This window comes from Plectropomus leopardus, chromosome 12, assembly GCF_026936395.1.
Source record: "Plectropomus leopardus strain MGB_pleo_1.0 chromosome 12, ASM2693639v1, whole genome shotgun sequence".
In the NCBI taxonomy this organism is placed as follows: domain Eukaryota; kingdom Metazoa; phylum Chordata; class Actinopteri; order Perciformes; family Serranidae; genus Plectropomus; species Plectropomus leopardus.
Window position 1 is genome coordinate 32,991,750 of NC_142187.1, and position 20,323 is coordinate 33,012,072.

At 39.5% G+C, this 20,323-nt stretch overlaps 1 protein-coding gene across 1 annotated transcript in view; it reads right to left on the minus strand.

Moving 5' to 3' along the window:
- Positions 1-19,783, minus strand: part of gpr158b (G protein-coupled receptor 158b) — a 104,633-nt gene extending 84,850 nt beyond the window's left edge. Inside the window, exons 1-2 of the mRNA XM_088085862.1 lie at positions 18,563-19,783; positions 5,991-6,096 (exon numbers count right to left, since the gene is read on the minus strand). Of these exons, the coding sequence (XP_087941988.1) occupies positions 5,991-6,096; positions 18,563-19,419 (963 nt within the window). The 5' untranslated portion in view covers positions 19,420-19,783. The remainder of the gene's footprint in view (positions 1-5,990; positions 6,097-18,562) is intronic.
- Between the last annotated feature and the right edge of the window lie 540 nt (positions 19,784-20,323).

The window sequence follows — 20,323 nt, forward strand, 5'->3', positions numbered from 1 at the left end:
AAGGTTTATGCGAACTGGGGTTATGTTACATTTGTACATTATTTTGTAGCATTGAAACTTTCTCAACAAGGCTCTAGTAAAGTTTATTTAGATTTAGGCACAAAACACTTGATTATGGTTAAGAAAAGATCACATTTTGGTTTAAAACATCCAAGTTTGGTGGTTTAAAAAGCGCAGATAAGGGACAGGTGGGTGATACACACTCAGGTTTGGTGGCTCAAAATCTGCTGGAGAAACACCAACAAAAACACACAGGTTTGGTGCCACAAACGCCACCAAGTGTCGCCAAAAAAAAACTGGTGATGATATTGTGCTGCCAAATGTGGGTGTTTTTAGTGACACATCGCAGTTTTCCAGTGGTGTTTGTGACCCCAATCATGGGTGTTTTTTTTAGCAACACATTGCAACATTTCCAGAGGCAATTGTGCCACCAAAAGTATTTTTTTTAGCAACACATCACAATGTTTCCAGTGGTGTTTGTGTCCCCAAACTTGTCTGTTTTTAGCAACACATTGAGGTGATTCTAGTAGTGATTGTATCACCACACGTAGGTGTTTTTTTAGCGGCATATTGCAGCATTTCTAGCAGCATTCGTGTCCCCAAATGTGGGCGTTTTTAGCAAACAGTCACTGCTTTTTTAGCAGCATTTGTGTCCCCAAATGTGAGTGTTTCTAGCGAACAGTCACCGTTTCCAGCAGCTTTTGTGCATGATATTATCCTACCTATAACCAATTTATTTTTGTGCCTACATGTTAACTGCAGTGTTGTTGAGAGATAAAGAAATGTAAAGTTCGCCAATCGCCACTTAATAAGTTGATAACGTTATTCTCGTTGGTTTAGCAGGAGCCTTCTAGCCTATAAAGCTGATAACCCTATTAAAGCCTATATATTACGGTCATAACATTAAAGATGAGTTATAAAGAGGTGTTACATTAAAGTGAAATAAACAAATTAAGGAAAAAATCGCCAGACATTTCCAAACCTCCTCAGGTTTCATTAAACCGCCTTTACAATGAGGGGCGGGACATAAAACAAGCTGTTCACCATCATACAGAATAAACAGAGTTTAAAAACACAGCGTTTTTAACATAAAGGTTTTTTAAGTACAAACTGAGTCATTACAGCATAGTAACAATGAGAAGTGAGTGGTTGTGGTAATACTCTGCTCCGTCACATTACTAGAGTCTGTCTCGTTATTATCTGTCTCTCAGAGACAGGGCCTCGGGGTGTGTTTGTTCTCAATGGAGAAAGCAATGAGCCTCACACTGACTTTCCACAGCCCATTTCCCAAAAAATGTATTTAGTGAGATTTAGAAATGAACAGTTTTTTAATGGGGTCTACGGGACAAAAGGCAATTCTTTTCTTCTTGGTCTGTGATATTAAGTTAAAAAAAAACTAGTTTTTCTTTTATTAAAGTTTTACCTAAATGTAGTATTGTGTGTGTGGTGCACTGGGATACTACTTCAGCAGCCAAATAATTTTTTCCTAGAAGCTCTTGACTGCAGTGTTTTCAGACTTTGATTTCAACAAGAAAATTGAGGTGAAGTCCCTAAAGTATTACACAAAAGTGTGGGGAATGGGCTGGCTGAACAACCGCAATAAGCAATTGATTACAGCAAGTAGGAACGAGCTGGGAAAAGAAACGAAAAGGGTGAATTATTGAGAGAGACGTAGCACAAAAGGACAAATGACGGAGGGGGAAAAAGAAACAAGACACTGAACATTTCCCATCCTAAATTTAAAACTAAACCGAAATGTCACAGAGCACTGTGATCATCAGACAAACTGCCTGTATTCCCATGTGTTAATTCTTTATAGCCTGTTATTTAATTATATTTACAATAGATTCACTCACTTTTTCAACATTATGTCAGCTCTATCATTTCCTGTCATACACAATAACTGATGCTCATCTCTCTTTATATAACAGTGATTAAAGTGACAGTCTGCAGATATTACAGAGGCTGAAACACCATCAGCTCTCATGCCTCGCCACTTCCTTGTAGGTAAAATGTGCTGAAACATTTTGCTCCACTAAAACTCTTACTTTGCTGTTGCAAAACTGTTGTTGTTCACATTGCAGTAGCAGTAGCTGGGTTTCCATTACAGATTTGAGCAAAACTTAAGCAATATTTTGAAATTTCGATAAAATACAATTGCAATTGACTGCATTTCCATTGAGGGATATTAAGCCACTTCTCTCGCGATGTTACGTGACTCTGGCAATAACATTTCAAGAAGCACAGCGATGGATTTCCAAAACATTGGCACGTTTATTTCTATTGCAGCCACTCATTAAAGCCAATCTAATATCGCCGTGATTTCTTTGTCTGGTATAAGAGTCAAGAAGATCTCCGTCACTCTTCCCTCCACACATACCGAGACATGTTTTATAAAATGTCATTTGACTTTGTTGTACTTCTTCTTTTTTGTGTTTTGTGGCTATTGGCATCAATAAAGTTACATTACCAACATCTGGTGTTGCACATCATATGAGCTATAAAAGGGTCTCCATTGCAGTTTTGTGATATATGGCTTTTTCAAATTGCCTGAAATATCACCTCATGTGACTTAAAAACTTTTTGGGGATAAACGGGAGTTTTTTTCCTAAACTGACATGTTTCCATTAGGTGTATTTTTTATTCGCAATTTCATTTTGCACAATTTGAGGGTTAATGGAAAACTTCCTAGTACAAATTAGTAGTATTTTGCATTTTCTTGTTGTCAGTTTTTCATGTTTGTGGTGTTAAACTGCTATTGCTGCTAAATCCGAAGAGACTGACCTTACATATAGAGGACAGCTATCTACATTCATCCTGCAAGAAACTTCTATTCCAATTGTTGATTGGTTGATTGATTTCATTACTAAATTAAATTATACACAGAACAGAAGGACAAGATTGATGACACTTTGAGAAACAGATAGATTTTCACAGTCAATACTTGTCCCCTCTAACAAAACACTGTAATGAATGAACATAATTTAGAGTTTCAACTCGATACTGTTTTCTTAATTCCTGCTTCCAACATTTCCTACATCTGAGACAAATAACACTGCTGATTCAAGATGGCACTGAGTCACTGACTGCCGCCTGGCCAAATATGGTGTGTGTGAAAGAGAATCACCAGAGGAGGAGAGTAATGAGTGGTAAGCTCTGTAATGATCCCCTGAAAATCTCCTCTAATAAATGTTCCATGTTCAGGTTTGATTTTATTTACAGCACAAGAGCAAACGTTCACACGGAGAGCATTTGCAGAAATCTCCGTACATAATAACGTACTCAATTAGAACCAAAACACATTCACTCACACAGGAGAAACTCTGCTAATTCAAAGCATTTCCATGAAAGTGGTCTTGGACAGACAGGCTGGAATGGCCTTGGTAACTAAAAGGCTGTCTCTGCCCTCCACTGTGATGATAATACAGAGACATCACACACCATCTGCACACACACACACACATCTGAGACCAGAACTACAGCACTATAATCAGCACCATTCAGATTTCACCAGACAGCAGCCATGAAAGAGTTGCTTATAAAAATGAAACCAACACAACAGATCAAGACGAAAATGGAGACGAACATGTTTCCCCTGTAGTCCCCCTCCATGACAGGCCGAGAAGGGGGGGCACACAGACAAAGAGCATGGTCAATTATTCACCACATCTTGCATCAATCCATTACACTGCATTTATAATACATCACATGGCCAGCGACATGCCACGCAAGCCTGAGCAGCCACTCTCCCCCGCTGAAGAAAGAGAGGCTTCCTGCAATACATCACGTAAAAACTAACGCTTTGGCGCTGACACTAACGCACAGCCGAGCCCCCACACACACACCGACACACATGCAACCAGCACACAGGAGCTTTAATAGATACAAACATGATGTATGGCTGCTGCCAGTTCCATCACAGTGGTCACACAGGTGGAAGCACCACGGAGAGGACACATACACCACCACCGTCACCTACAGTCATCATCACAGACACCCTGCGGCACTCAATGAGGTCTGCACACACCGGACTACTGTCTGAGGTTTTGGGGTTTTCACACAATCTACCACACAATGATGACAACAATCCCTGGGACTTGGAAAAAGAGATGATGGTTTCTCTTGATGCTGAAATGTAGATGAAAACAGAAGGTCAGGCGCTCGAGGAAAACAACGGGATACAGATAAAGGCAAACCAGGAGCTCCAAAAATATATATAAACGAGAAAGGAGGTATTAAATGGCTTTTACTGTGATTTGTGATAATGGGCTTTATAAATAAAATTGAATATTATATTGGCTAAAATATTAAATGCGCCAACATGTTTCTTAAGCTGCAGGTTTTGGTCAAGGCTTAAAAACCCTTTAGAAACTAGGGACAAACATCCATGGTAACCAAAGGATGAATCTTAACTTTGGTGATGCCCCAACCTTTCGCCTGGTGCCATCAGCAGGTCAAAACTTTTCCCTTATCCAGTGAAATATCCCAACATCCTTTGGATTGATTGTCACGAAGCTCTAGACTGAAGTTCATGGTTCCCAGACGATGAATCTTTACGACTTTGTCAATTCCCTGATCCCCACTACAGTCTGATTCAGACACAATCAATCACAGTCTGATTGATTGTGTCTGAATCAGACACAGCCCTGAAAATGCCATCGCCATACCAACAAAATTCCATTCAAATAAAAACTAATTTTATAATCACAATACACCATTCATTCAAAGTCAATAGAAGCAAAATAAAACTCACGAAAACTGTCTTGGTTTATCTTTCCATTATTCCATCAATCAGCAACTCTGGTTTGGTTGAAATAAACCCTTAATTCACCCAGTTAGATGTGAAAATATGCTAGCTTCATACACCCTTAAATTACTATATATTTTAATGGAGCCTGGTGTGTTTGGCAATGGATATTTCAGGGCTCTTTTTGGAAAAATGAAAATGATCTTATTCTTTTTTTTTAAAAAAAAAAAAGGTCTATCTCTGTGGGGATCTTTTTAATAATGTTTACATACACTCACATAATCTGATCCTGTCAGTGGTTAAAACTTTTAGTTGACATAAATTGCTGGACTTGCACAAATACCCTGAATGGTTACATTGCACCCTGTTTCTCGCTCAATCCTAGACCTCCATTAGTCACTTCAACAAAAAAATGGGAAAATACGATTGAAAATACTACTACTTTTAGACCTTTTCACACCAGGTGCATTTTTTTTGTGCGTGTGCAATTACTTCACACGTCAATTTATAGTTTTTCGATCTGGTGATTTTGTCATGAGCGCTTTTCATGGACATTGTGTATGCTGCACTGCTAAAAACGCACCTTTTTTTGTTTGTAAAGCAGACGATTTTTCTGAGCTTTTGCACTGAAAATAAAAATCAAATCACACTGAACAGATGTCACATCACAACAATAGCACACCTGTTGCAACTGTCACAGATTTGCATTACTGAAGGCGTGGATAGTTGTGATGGGAAATATTCCCATGCATAAAAGATTTTAACTTTTTAGTGTTATTTGTCACACTCCCAATGTGTAAAAACCTTTAGTTTTGCTCAAACTTTTTTTGCCATATTGAGTGAGTCAAAAAACAACTTTACTCCTTCAGTTTTGGTCAGTTAGCTGATGCCCAAAGAGCCTTGCGGTGAGTAGGCAGCAAGGACCCTTTAATAAGAAGTCTGGCTGTGAGAGAAAAAAAACACTTATATCCAACAAAAAGGGCTCTTATCAAATGCCTCTTTTAAGTTCTGACTTTTAGATGTTACATAGCTATTGTTATTTCTTCCACTTGATGCACATTTAATTGCTTTGATCACAATGTTTCACTGCATTTTTGAGGAAATAATGATCAGACTGAAAGGTGTGTGGGTGAAAAGATGACAACATGGAACCAGAATGACAAGACAGAAGAAAACTGAAGTGATATAGATGTTTTTTTCTGTCATGCCTGGCTAAATGACGAGTACTTTAGAGCAGACTCACTTCCATACTGGTGAGATTACAGCGATGAGTCCCGGCGAACCAGCCACTGGTTGAGCACTGGTCAATGTCCACGTCCTGCAGGTTCACATCCACTCGAACCACACCCCTGCAAGACAGAAAGAAAAATAAGGGGCAACATGTTGGAGTGATGAGGAAATAGTGAGAGTTAAATCACATGAAAAGATGGTGCAATTACAAGAGAAAGTTAAGAGCGAGGGAAGAGATAAAAGGATGGGAACGATAAGGAGGCAAAATTAAATTAGGAGGAGGGAGTGCGGCAAAGAATTTAAGTAAAAATGTAAGACGCAGAATTAGTAGATGGGGATAAATGACAACAGAGAAGTGAAGAAGAAAAGAAACACATTTTGTGAGGATATTAGAGAAGTGAGATTGAAGGAAAAGGAAGGTGATAGACAGGAGAAAAGATGGGGGTCAGTAATGTAGAAATGATAGACATGGGAGAAAGGGAAAGAAAAGGGGAGAGGTGACAAGATTGCATGAGGGTTAAGCAAATCGGAGCGATGGAGAAGAGGGAGGAGGAGGAGGCGGAGAGGGAGACGGACAGAATGAAAGAGAAGAAAATTAAAAAGAACAGGAAGAGCGATGCTCAGGGGAGGTAAGGTCGAGGGTGGACGAAGTGCGGAAAGGGAAGGTGGTAATAGAGAGGAATGAATGAAATAGATTGAAAGCGAGGAAGAAATTAAGAGTGATGGGAGTGAAACAGAGAGGAGAGAGAGAGAGAAGCAGGTGGAGGAAAAAAAAGGAAACGGCAGGTTGAGATTTCAATAAATACTTAAACAAGGTTACTGCTCTCCAGACATCAAAGATGCACTGAGAGATAAATTTTGTTCTGTTTTGGTCACCAGAGGACAAACTACAATATCAAGTTTTCTAACTTTTTTTAATAAAGGAAAAATTGCCTCTCATAAAAGAAATGAAGGATTTGTTTTTACTTTTTATTATTCATTTAACTATGTTTTTTTTTGTTTGTTTTTTTAAATACCCATTCTGGAACTTAAAACTAAAACAAATTAAAAACAAAAATTAAAAATTAAATATAAAAAAACTAATAAAAATACAAAACTATAACAACTCTGACTGACTATTGTTGCTTTCACAGAATATGCTAATAATTAAACTGGGAGATTTTAGATGAATATAATCAGTAATGTGGATATAATGGTTAAGAGGGTAAAGGCACAGGAATTCAGAAAAGTACAATTCCCACTCAGACTGTTACCGCAGCGCCGTAAAAGTGGATGATTTATTCACTGTAAGATGGAAACAAACTAACATGTCTCCAGTTCATATATGTATAGTATTTGCAAATCGCAGTAGTACTCCATCATCGCAAAATGTGGCTTAATATTTACAGTCTAGTCACAACAATGGCTTATAAAAATTATGTGACAATTTATACTCAATGCTTGCAATATAGTCATTTGATATATAACACATGCCGTGATACCTCGAGTATATCCGATATATCACCTACTCCCACTGTAATGCAGCCTTTAAAAGCAGGAAAAGACAACACTTTCAATATTACAATATAAAAAATAAAACACAATATCTAGTGTCATATCATCATATTTATATAATATCAATATATGCCCAAGCTAGTTTCAATTTAACTTTTAAAGATTGTAATTCATGGTGAGCCAGATAACTGAAAGTCCCTTGTTGGCCAAATTTGTGCATCTTGGGTATTTATGCAGGTGATTTTACAACCTGGAAGAATGACCGTGTGCTAATAGACTTGAATCTCTTACAAGCTAAGAGAGCAACAGCTATGGGATAGAACGATGTGAATAAACTGAGTATAAAGCAATATATTAAGGATTTATCAACACATGTTTTGGAAAAACTAATATATATTATTAAAGAAAAGCTGTCAGCTTTTGAAAATATTTGGGGGGGGGGGCTTTATGGACTTTCTGAAGCAAAATGTTGATAAAGACCAATATAACCAAAGATGGGAGTGGGGGTCAGGGCAAATAGAAATATGATTATATAGTGTTTTAGCCTGTGTAATCTTCAAAGTTTCTGTACAATTGTTTTTCAACTCTGCTTTATTATTATTTATTTTATTGCTGTTTTTGTTGTTGTTTTTGTTTTGTTTTGCCTTTTCATTTTATGATGTACCATATTTGCTGCCAAGACTATTTTATTCATAAGTAATATCTGTTATACTTGAAAACCCCAAGAAAGATATTGGTAAAGACCATAATTAGACATCCAGAGTTCTTCAACACAGCAGACGTGATGTTTTCCCACCTAAGGTGAGAAAGAATCTCATGTTTTCTCTCTGCTTGCAGCCCCAAACACCTCTGCAGGGCACTGATGCAGTTCAATATACTGAGACAGCTGCAGCAGTGAGCCAACACAGATCCACACTGTGGACTGAATAAGTTTAAATACTGTTCGGGGATGTGACTGCAATACAGCATCAGAGGAAAACTACCTGGGACTTGTGCTGCCTTGCTTTTAAGTTGTTACCAGCTCACCGTCCCCTTTAAGCCAGAGGTATCTGACCACCTCACTCTTTGTTCATTTAACTGAGTTTTCGGGACCACTAGAAGCCAGCTACCAGCTCATAATGAGCCAAAATATATTAGCATTAATTAACAGCGTGCTCCTTACTTTGGGTCAGGGCCGGCAAGCTGTGGAAGGTACCAGCGTGCTCCTCGGAAATATTATATTTATGTGTTACAAGCTCTCAAAAGTCCTAATTACAAGTTGGAAATTGGGAAATTTCGATAATACCTTAGTTGCCCAGTTGTGACATTTGCGTGACGTTTCAGGGCTGCAGAAATGACTTAAGGCTTGGAAATAGTGTCAACAATTGATATTCCTAGTAGTTATAATTTTCTTTTAGTAGTTGCACATTGTAGTATATGCATCTATTTGCTGTAGCAAGCAAGCAAACGTTTAACTATAAAACATGCCAGGCAAGTATACTAACACTGATAACAATGTTATTTTATAAAAGGAGTGGCCGACTTGATGTTACAAATGTGTAAACAAGGCGATCAAAAGTCAATGTTTGATCAATTGAAATAAAGCTCTGATTAGATGTTAAGCGTATCATGGTATTAATGTTAACTGCTGTCCACTTAGAGTAACCTTAATTCAATATAAAAATATATATAAAAAATACAATAATATGTAAAAAATTAAATTAAATTTTTTCGAGGGATCCCTTCTCAGTCACGCTTCCTGAGGTTTCTACCTCTTTTTTCCCCCTTAAAGGGTTTTCTGGGGGGAGTTTTTCCTTAGTCGACGTGAGGGATGTCGTACAGCCCTCGGCGACAAATTGTGATTTGTGGGCTTTACATACAAAATTGACTTGACTTGAAATTGACTAAAAAAAGTAAATAACTTTGAAACAGCTACAACCTCTTGTTTAAATGCTCTTAGCATTAAAATACAACCCACCTTATTTGTTGCTTTCATGTTATCGCCACTTTACAACCTAAAACCACACGATCACAACAAAGTCGGAAGAACGGCCTCCTGACTCGGAAACTACGACCTTCTAACATCAGCATTAAACCAGTGGAGAAAAGTTCGCTTCAGCTGTTGCCGTGTAGCTTTCTGTGTCGAGCATTGACTCGCTCTCTCTATCTCTTACATGCACATGTAAAACATGCTTAAGTCTTCTTTTATTCACCCCCTCCTACTTATTTCCTCCACCAGCCCATCGTACAAGCTGAACATTGACATGCATCCTCTCTCTCCCCTCTGTGGTTCGGTGGATGGGCCTGACACCCGTTATTCCCATCTGGCTGCTGGGGAGCGGAACAAACACGCACGGAGAAAGGCTTTGGCCACCAGCTCTCTGCAAGTACACAACCAGGCGGAAAGAGAGGGAGGCGAAGGTCCTGATACCTCTGAGTGACAGAATGCATGTGTGTGTGTGCGTGTGTGTGTGTGTTTCAGTCTGTGTTTACAGGTCAAGTGCTGACAGACAGTGACATCAGTCGAGCCAGCAGAAGGATGCTATAGATGTTACATCTGAGAACCATCTGTGGACTCATGCAAAGTAACACAATGCACAAATTTTGAGCAAAAATAAAGTCGGCATAGATGCTTAGCGATATTTTTAGTCAGGAACGGTTGTTAATCTTTAAGACCATGTTAAAATGAATCCGTATTTGTCACAAAAAAAGTCATTAGTCATTCATTTTCATTCCACCACCTGCTGTACAAAACTGTCAGCAGCATTATGTGCTCTGTTTTGTTCCTCCATAATCTGACCTGAGCGGAGGCTGAGTCTCCATAGAGATGGTGTCATCTGTTGTTGCATTGTGATGTCTCAGCATTATTTTGGTTGTGATTTTAAAAAAAAAGTGATACCTATTCCACCTAAGGATATCAGTTTCAGTTAATTTTGCTTTCAAAAGCCTGATATCCATTAACCGCTAACAAAGAGGATAATTTAATTATGAAGCTCCTCTAGACTTAAAAAATGCTTGTCGAACTGAATGGATTAAATCCTGACAATGAAACAAGTAATTTCACAAATTAATGATTAACCTTTGACATCTTTATCACCAGCTTCAAACCTACTGTAAGGCAAGGCAAATGTATTTATAAAGCACCCTTCAGACATAAGCCGACACAAAGTCATTCTGTGAAAAATATCCTACAACAGCCCAATATGATGTGAGGTTTTTCATGTCTTCAAATAATTATTTCTGTCCTCATCTGCCTGTCCTTTCTTATTTATCTATTTTTATTATAGCCTATATATATATATATATATATATTAACAATTTTGTAATTGTTTTTGATCATAGTTAAGAGACGAAGTATGCAGTGATTTATAGTTTTGTGGGGAACCTCACTTGTCAAGCCCTTTGAGGATTTTCTGGGTTTCCCCTACATGTCTCCTTTTCTTGAAATGTATAACATTGTAATTGTCAATATGTGCTAAATCAAACAAATCAAACTAAAATCAAATCAAATCAAAGTGATTTACAGGGGGGCAGAAATCTGCAAAATACAGAAAACATTGAAATTGCATTTAAACATTTAAAGACAATGAAATTAAAATAAAAAATAAAAATAAAAAATAAAAAACTGTTATCAGAAAGCCACAGTAAAAAAAAAAAAGTGTTTTAAGCCCTTATTTAAATGAGTTAACCATTTCAGCAGACCTTAGGAATTATGACTTTGTTCCACAGGTGGGGAGCACAGAAACTAAAACCTGCTTCTCCTTTGATTCAGTTTAGAAAAAAACGAATGGCCTCTGTTGTGTCGTAGTAAAAGCCACCACCAGAACTATCTGCACCGGCCACAGAGAGAGTTTTAAATTGTGCCTTTGAAGGACAGTAAGAAAGGGAAAAAAGATGAGAAAGAGTTTGCTTTGAGGTAGAAAGTCGCAGACATGGTGGAACTGACTCCATCATCTTCACTAGCTTATGCTTTTCTGTTCGGAGCCGACCAGCTCTATTTTTAGAAATGTCATCAGACGACTGAGATGAGTGGGACAAGTCGCAGCAAAAGTTGCGGACCACAACTCACAATGACAAGAAGTAGAGTGAGGAGGAAAACAACACGCATCCGGTCTGAAGCTGCAACCAATCGTTACATTCAATTAGGGGGTGAGGTTTGTACAACACTCTGGTCTGGTCGAACAAGCTTTTTATTATGTTCCCTCTCAGCTCCCTCTGCTGACATCATTACTGCTGCTGGAAAAGTCAAAGACACACTCAACTGTGTCTTTCTGGAGCTTTCCACTATAAGACATGGTCTTCATCTGCAGGTGCAATTTTCTCAGATGTCTTGAAAATCTAATCTGTTCACATGTGAGCTTAGTCGCTTTTAGGATTTCTGTGTTTGTGCGTGTGTTTGTTTTCTAGGATTTAGGACATTTCTGGGATTTTAGGACATTTCTCAGATATTAAGGCTTTTCTCAGATTTTAGGACATTTCTAGGATTCAGTAAGTTTCTAGGATTTGGGGACATTTCTAGGATTCAGGACATTTCTGGGATTTGGGGACGTTTCTAGGATTCAGGAAGTTTCTAGGATTTGGGGACATTTCTCAGATATTAAAGCTTTTCTCAGATTTTAGAACATTTCTAGGATTTTAGGACAATTCTAGGATTTAGGAAGTTTCTTGTATTTTGGGATATTTCTCAGATTATAGAACATTTCTCTGATTTTAAGGCATCTCTCAGATTTAAGGGCATTTCTCTGATTTTTTCAACATTATTAGGATTTGGTATGTTTCTTCGATTTTAGTGCATTTCTCAGATTTTAGTGCATTTCTCAGATTTTAGGACATCTCTAGGATTTAAGAACATTTCTCGGATTTTAGGACACTTCTTGGACTTTAAGATGTTACTCGGTCTTTCAGACATTTCTAGGATTTTAGTACATTTCTAGGATTTTGGGACACTTCTATGATTTTTTAGACATTGGGGGCATATAGGACCTCTGTCTGGTGTGTAGGGCACCCTCCACTGTCACTTTTTTGATAAACAACCACTATTTTGATGTTGTTTTAAGCACTCTATCGTTTTATCTATACTAAAAGTAGAATAACAACTCCCAGTGCAAATTACTTTATTTTTATTGTAAACTGAGTATTACTGCCAAAAGGCACAAAATTGACAACATGAACCAATTCAATAAAAAAATAACTCATATTAACATATCTTACTGCCCTCCTCATTCAAAGCAGTTTATAACCAGGCCTGTTTGGACATGACACCATTGTATTAATATTTTGCTCTTTTATCAATCCAAGCCAAAGTCAGTGATGCAGTATATCATATTACTAATACATGTTGCTTACCCTTAAATTCGGGGGCTGTGTCATGTTGCTCTCCTGTTGTTCCTCCATCATTTTCAGGTTGCGGTAGTACTGGCGGGCCGTGTTTCGGTTGTTTATCAGACTTCTTTTGCTTTTTACCGTCCAGCCTCGCGAATTTGACTTCCGGTTTTGTTAGGCTAGCACGGTTAGCTTTAGCCGGGCTCGCAGCCGGTTACTAGCCTTTACAGTCCGGTAGCTCTGCGGGGAGGAATGACCGGCAGACGACGCGATAACGTTGCTTTAAAATACGCTTAACTTGTCGTGAGTGTTACCTGAGCTTCACTTCCTGCGGACTGTTAGTCAGACACCGGTGCCCGGAGGCCTCCGGCCGGTAGGGGTCCTCCAAACCCCACCAACTGTAGCATCCAGCCTCTGCTTCTCTTTAAAAAATAATAATAAAATACAAAATAAAATAAATACGTAACTTTATGCTAGCATCCGTGTTGAAATATGAATAAATTCACGCAGTTACTTTAATTGATAATAATAAAAAAAACTTTGCCGACGTGCCTGTGATGATGACGATGATGAGTCACGTGACCGTGAAGGCGCCAAGACCGAACGTAATGGATTAAAAAATGGCGGACCGGTGGCGCAGCAAAAAGGAAGGCGAAGAGAGAAACGGACAACAGGGAGCTTAAAATACGGCGCCTTTCTGGAAAAGAGCCTGCATGTGCCTGCATTTTTTTAGCCTAATGGACACCCAAGTTGGCAGGTAGGCAAACCCCACAATTAGTCCTTTGCTTATCTATTTTAGTCATGACAGTTTTAACTTACTATTTAAACCATCAAGCCAGGCGCCATCCAAAAAAAAAAGAAAACAAAAATCATGGAAATAAAATTTCATATTGTTATTTATTTATTTTCTCTTCTAGGTCTAAATACATTTTCCACTTTTAAAAAACCCACTGAATAATTAACTTAAACTTAACTAATATTTGTGTCATACATCTATGGCCTGACGGCTTGTCCTCTAAATTTTGCCAAACCTCATGTTGCGTGTCTCGACCTGCCCTCGTTGGCTAGTTATGTACTACAAACCGTAAAGTGTCGGAGGAAAAAAGAGAATTTAACAGTGTGTAAAAAATATTAAAATATTAAATATTTGTTTGCTTTAACTGCCAACTCTAGAAAGTTAAAGTAGCAAATAATCATGAGTAGCTCACTGTAGAGTAGCCACACCATTGTAAAACATATCAATAAATACTTATTTAGACATATAATGTTGAAAGAGTTATTTAGACTTAATAGGCAGTGTTACGTTAACTATAAGGCTCACATATGTTTTGCGGCCCCAGACAGTTTTCAAAAAATTATTTTTGGTCAAATGATTGCAAAGGTTGCTGACCCCCGGTCTAGACCTTGTTTTTTATTGAGTAAACTAAATATGCTTATGTTAATTATCTAATTAATGTTTAAGCCTGAGCTGCCTCTCTGTCAATTCTCCTGTCAATGTCTAAAAAATACTCAAAAAATTAAAGATAAACAATATTGCCAAAAGGTTTAAAGAAAAAAAAGTTATTTTTTTTTTTTTTTAAATTTAAAAGAAAAAAAACAAATCGCCAAAATGTTCTCTGGGCTAAGCTCCCAATGTCCTCAAATCCTGGATATGCCCCTGGTTTTAACAAATTGCTCTGTCTTCTAGCAATGTTTTATTTAGTTATGTTTTAAGCCCATGTATGTGAAATAACATTGAATATGTGGTAATTTCTCTTATGTGCGGACCCTGAACTAATGACTAAGGAGAAATCTGGACCCAGTGGCTGGACCAGTTGGGACCCACTAGCTTAAAATATTTGACTTTTCTTCTTCTCTCACAAATCACAGTCACTTGTAAAATGTCACAATCATCTCAACACTCTCTCAAAAGGCCTCTTGGCGTAGCTCGAGCAGTCAGTTGATTAATTATGAATTCTTCTGCAGAATTAATTCAATGAAACATAACATTAACAGACACTTAGGGCAGCTGGCACAAGCAGATCCTCTATTTCTCTCAACTAAACATCCTCGTCACTGATGGTTTGATGTCTCAGACAACAATCTTAGACAGACGATAACTCATTTTTGGAGACAAATGGAGCATCACAGCCAGAAATGTGAGCCGTTACAGTGAATTGAAACTTCATAGCTTGCTGTGGCAGCTAAAAATGAATGATGATTCTGATCAAACTGATTTCGTGGTAACTCCAGAGCGGCTCCTGGACACATCTCAAGCTCCATAACCCGGGAGAGTGACTGTCCCTGTGGTGATGCAGCACTTTGCTCAGGGACACGTCAGCAGGGTGGATGTCTGCCAAAATCACCAGCACGACACAGAAAACTACAATTCTGTATCTTTCACATTTAATGTCACCCACATTAATTTACCCTATTTACTCTCTAGTCGCAGTTAACTCTTTGAAACATTTTTGTCTTTCTTTTTTTTTTGCTGCATTCAGTTGCCTTTTAAACCTGTTTAGCCCTCTGAAACCTTAGCAAATTGGTATTATTTCTTTTGAAAACATGGGGTTAAAGGCAAAGACCAACTTGGCAAGAAACAGTGGCGTATCTAGGGGGCATGGGCCATCCCTGAAATCTGATTGGCCGCCCCAGGTGCCATCCCATTATTATGGGCTATCTGCCCAGTCAGTCTGAGCTGTTTGATAAGTGACATGAATTTTTGTTTTTACAAGTGTAATTCGGTCTTACATCTGAGAGGCAGTAATGTGCCAGATTAATGTCTAGCCTGAATAATATACCATACAAATAACCTGATACATCTGGTAAAAATTTTATACAAATATTGTATTCTTATACTGCTTTATAAAATCATAAATAAATGTTTGAAAAAGGTAGAAGTATAGAAACTTCATTTTACATTTGTGAAGTGCCACTCTGTTGTGTTGTACATGATAAGTCTATTTATCCTTTAAACTAAACTATAAACAGGACACTGCAATGTAAGTATTTAAAGACGGTATAGTATGGTATGGTTAATTAATGCATGTGCCCATTTGGGCCACATTAGTAGAAAAAAAAAATCTGGACACACCACAGGAAATGTCCCACAATTAGCATGAAATTAGTAAAAGGTGAAAATTATCAAAAACTAGGTGAAAAAATATTTATAATCAATAGAAATATATGTTTTAATTATTTTACTGAAAAATAATTTTATTATTATTTATTTATTATTATTTTCAGCACTTTTTTGGGTCATTTTCTTTCATTCTTTCTTTCTTTTTTTCAGGTCATTTTCTTGTAACTTTTAAGTAATTTCTTCACAGTTTTTGTGCCATGTTTTATTAAATTGTTCATTGCCTTCTCCCCATGACTTTCAAGAAATCAAACCAATTTGGTTTCAAAGGGTGTGGGTAGAGTTTAATTATATGTTGCTGGTGGTGTAAATAGATGTGTGTTTGGCATTTGTAGTCAAATTTTGGCTCCAACATTCGAGAAAATGTCTTCATAACGGGTTTCCAGCTGAGTGATGATAGTATTGAACGTCTTTGTGTGTGTGATACATCTCTACTTGTCGGATGTTGGGTGCACCTGAAATTCACACTGGCTTCACATTGCAGTTTGTGATCTTTCATTGTTTATTCATGATTTAATTGATCTTTTCGGAGCCCTGATATATGAGATCTTTGGGTGATTTTAAGCGCCTAACTGCTGCAGATGCCAGCTTGTATAGATCCCCTCACTAACAACTCACAGTGTTGAGCTTGCAGTGATCATTAGATAGTAGGCTGCAGCAGCAGAGATGCACAGCTGTGCTTTGACAGGCGAGCATATTAAATGAGAAAGGTCTACCTATGTCTGTGAAGCCTTTTTTACACCATCTGTTTGTTGCATCAAGGCTGCAGATCATCAGCATCCATATTTACATTCAGTCTCAGGGAGGGTTATTGTCAATCAAATGCTGGATACTTAGTTCAGCTCCACTGTTCATGATAATAAGACTATATTTTTATTACTTATGAAGCAGTATGACTACAGGGACACATCCCCCCTGGTATTCCAATATGCTCAAAATGCTGTAAAGTTGGGCATTTTAACACGGTGGTCTATGGGGACTGACTCTGTTTTGGAGACAGCCTCAGGAGGCATTTGATGAACTACAGTTTGTGGCACTTCAGCATTGGCTTCATTTTTCAACCTTTGAGGTTGCCGCTTGGTATTACCAGCCCATTCTCACTCCAAATTTGTCAAACACGTACGTTCTGTCAGTGCTTTCAGCATACAAGCATGACGCAAAAAGCCATCTTCCGCGTTCAACCAGGTGCATCCACATGCTACGCACACAGGCGTCATGACTTGAGATCGCCGCCGGATGGAACGGCTCACATGCATGAATCCCTGAAGTATAGCATCAAGTAATAATACTGCCGGTAACGACATAATGTAAGGACCAAGAGTGCACCTAAAGGGCAGACAGGAGGGGCGGTGGACAGGTCCCACAAACAAGAGACTTTCATGAGGGAGTCCAGAGTTCACTTCCCCTTTGGGGGAAGTAAGTTTTTTTTTCTACACCTTACTATGTGCCTCTTTTGATTTAACCTAATCATCCGTGACTTTCGAACTAATTCGAACCATCTTGACAGTCGTCATTGGTTGTCATGTGCTGTTGTATGAATATAAGGTCTGTGCTGCTTCATCCCACAATGTGTATTTGTTGACATCACAATAATGGCCTCATGGAGCACTATCAGCTGATGCAGAAGGATACCTAAAATGTCATAAGAGTTCTGCCTGTGATTTGTGCAAGTATTTGGCGTGGGCAATATTACTCTATACCAGGGTATATAGAAATTCCAAAGGCATGTTTTTCAAAACTGTCATAAATACAGGCACTCCTCTTTCTATTTAAGTCATTGTATGTAGTGCACAGCATGCACCACCTAACAGTGGCATTTTGTGTCTTTTAAGTTTGAATGAAGTGTGTTTTATGATGAGTTAATACAGTAATTAAGCCTCGTCAGTCTTCAGCAACAGAGAGAAAGTTGAATTTAAAAGGTTGTATTTCTCTGTTTAATGATGACAATAGGTATTACTATATTAGAATATTATTTCCTTCACATTTGTAGGTTTCTATTAAATATTTTAAGTCTGAAAAGCTGAAAGTAAGTAACACGCTCACTGGGGGTGTTGGCACAGCACACTTTCACCGTCAAATACCGTATACCCCAGTGAAATTTCAGGAAGGTAGAGGTGTTTCTGTACACAATGCTAGTCACTTGGTTATGGCACTCCATGTAGGCTGTACATGCCTGCATCATACCCCCTGCTGTTATGTGCTGGACTGCCTCTAGGGCATCTCTGCACAGCCTGCACCTGGGGCTCTGCCTGGTGAATATATATGTGTGTGTATATATAGAGATATATATATATCTCTATATATACACCTTGTTTTTTGGGTTTTTTGTTTGTTTGTTTACTTAAAAAAAAAAAACCTTTTCTCCTCTTTTCAGGTAACTTTCCTTTAACTTTTTACCAACTTCTTGCTTATTTTTGAGCCATGTTGTTAAGTTGCTCTGCCTTCTCCCCATGTTTTTAGGGAAATCAGTGCCATTTTCTCATATTTGAAAGGGTTGAATCCTTTTTTTGTATTGCTGGTAAAGCGCTTTGAATAACCTTTGTGTATGATAATGCTTTATAAATAAACTTGCCAGTACTTGTACATGTTAATACATTTTGTGGACAAAAACTCCCTTCACAAGACTTACCAAACCCAAACATGTTCTCTCCTTCATACACTCTTCCTCTCACCTGAACTCCGGTGCAGAGTTGCTCTTCAGTCCGTAGAAGCCCGCAGACAAGGTCAGCAGCCAGTACGGCACAAACGCCCCGTGTTCACACTCCAGGTACGGCGCCGACCACTTGATCTGGTTTTTGTCCAGCAGGTAGCTCCCACTCCCGGTGCCCGACGTCTCCGGGACTCTCCTGTGCGCGTGCGGTCTCCTCCCGTCCCTAAACTCATTATACCACTCCGCTTCGGGGCTCCTGCTCCTCAGGTGCCGGTGCGCGGAGCCGGACAGGTCCTGCAGAACCACCTCCTTCTCGGTCCTGGTCGCCTGGAGGAAAACGTGGGGGCCCGGCGTCAGCGCGTCCGCGTGGAAGGTCACCACCGCTCTGTGGATTTTAGGGTCCCCCTCGAGGATGCTCTGGACCAGTGCGTGGTACCAGTGTATGTCCCTCCGCGCGGTCTGCTCCCGGGACCTGTTGGCCTGAAGGATCATGTTGAGGAAGTTTGTGGCGTGCGCTACGGTGTCCAGGATGCTGTGCAGGGAGTAGTGGGAGGCGACGTGCAGGCCGCCTCGCAGGCTGCTCAGCTCGTACCTCCGTGAGCAGTTGACCTGCCTCAGCGCAGAGGAGTCCCCGGTGTGCAGGAAAGCGGTCACCACCCTCGGCAGGTCCTCCTCAATTTTGTGCGCCACCACGGCGCGCTCGGTGGCCGGCAGCGGGGAGAAGGTCGGGTGGTGGGGCGGCTCCCGGTTGATGTTTTGGGTGCTGAACACCGGTGGGTTCTTGTCTTCGCGCTCATTATCCGACCACTCCACGTACCCGTAGTTTGATCCCAGCACGAGCCCTGTTTGCAGGAGCAGCGGGACGACCAGGAGAGCCATATCGTTTCTCTTTTTAAAGGCACAGAGAAGAAACCACTTGGCAAAGTGAGGCGAGCATCATCAAAGCTCTTTCTTCAGCTCGATTAGAAACACTTTAAGAAGCACAAATCTGAAAATCTCACCATCTGTCCACTTCTCATCCTGTGCATTGTGCAAAAAAACACACACTCTCCGGATATTTTTTACACCACTATCTGATCCTCCAGCCTCCTAACTCACACACACTGACTCCTCATCAGTCCGCAGTCCATTCACGCGCAGCGACGTTTATAACCGCGGTCTCCCGTCTTTTACTCCTTCCCGGAGAAATCCATGTGAGAGGAGTAGGATGACGAGGAGCGGTGCAAATTGTTCTTGAAGTTCCGTCCCTCCCAGTGAAACCCTAATAGGCCACCTAAGTGTCGCCCACCGGAGTGTGTGGCTGATTCCCGCTGCCAGTCTGCACGAGGTGGGCGGAGCGTGGAGCTGTCCGGTGCTGAAAGTAGCGCCCGTAGGAAGAGGAGCGAGGATGGAGGTGGTGATGGAGGGGTGTCAGTGACGAGGATGGAGGAGCAGTCTGTCGATTAGATTCAATCCAAAAGTAGAACAGAATGGTGTGAAGAAAAAAAGACGAAGAGAAAGCCCTTCTTACAGTTCGCAGTATGGCCAAAAGTATGTGGACAGCTAAACAGCTCCTTAACCCTTAACCCTTTGAAACCTGGATCTACATCAGGTTTATTGTGCTGCGTTCAGACGGCATTCACAGGCATACCTGAGAAATTTGGATTGATTTCTTTTGAAAACATGGGGGAAAGGGCAATAAGCATCTTGGCAAGAAATGTCCTGAAAATTAAGAAGAAAAAAAAGGTGAAAAGAAAAACGACTTGAAAATTAGCCTTGGGGAGATTATTTGATATTATCCAAA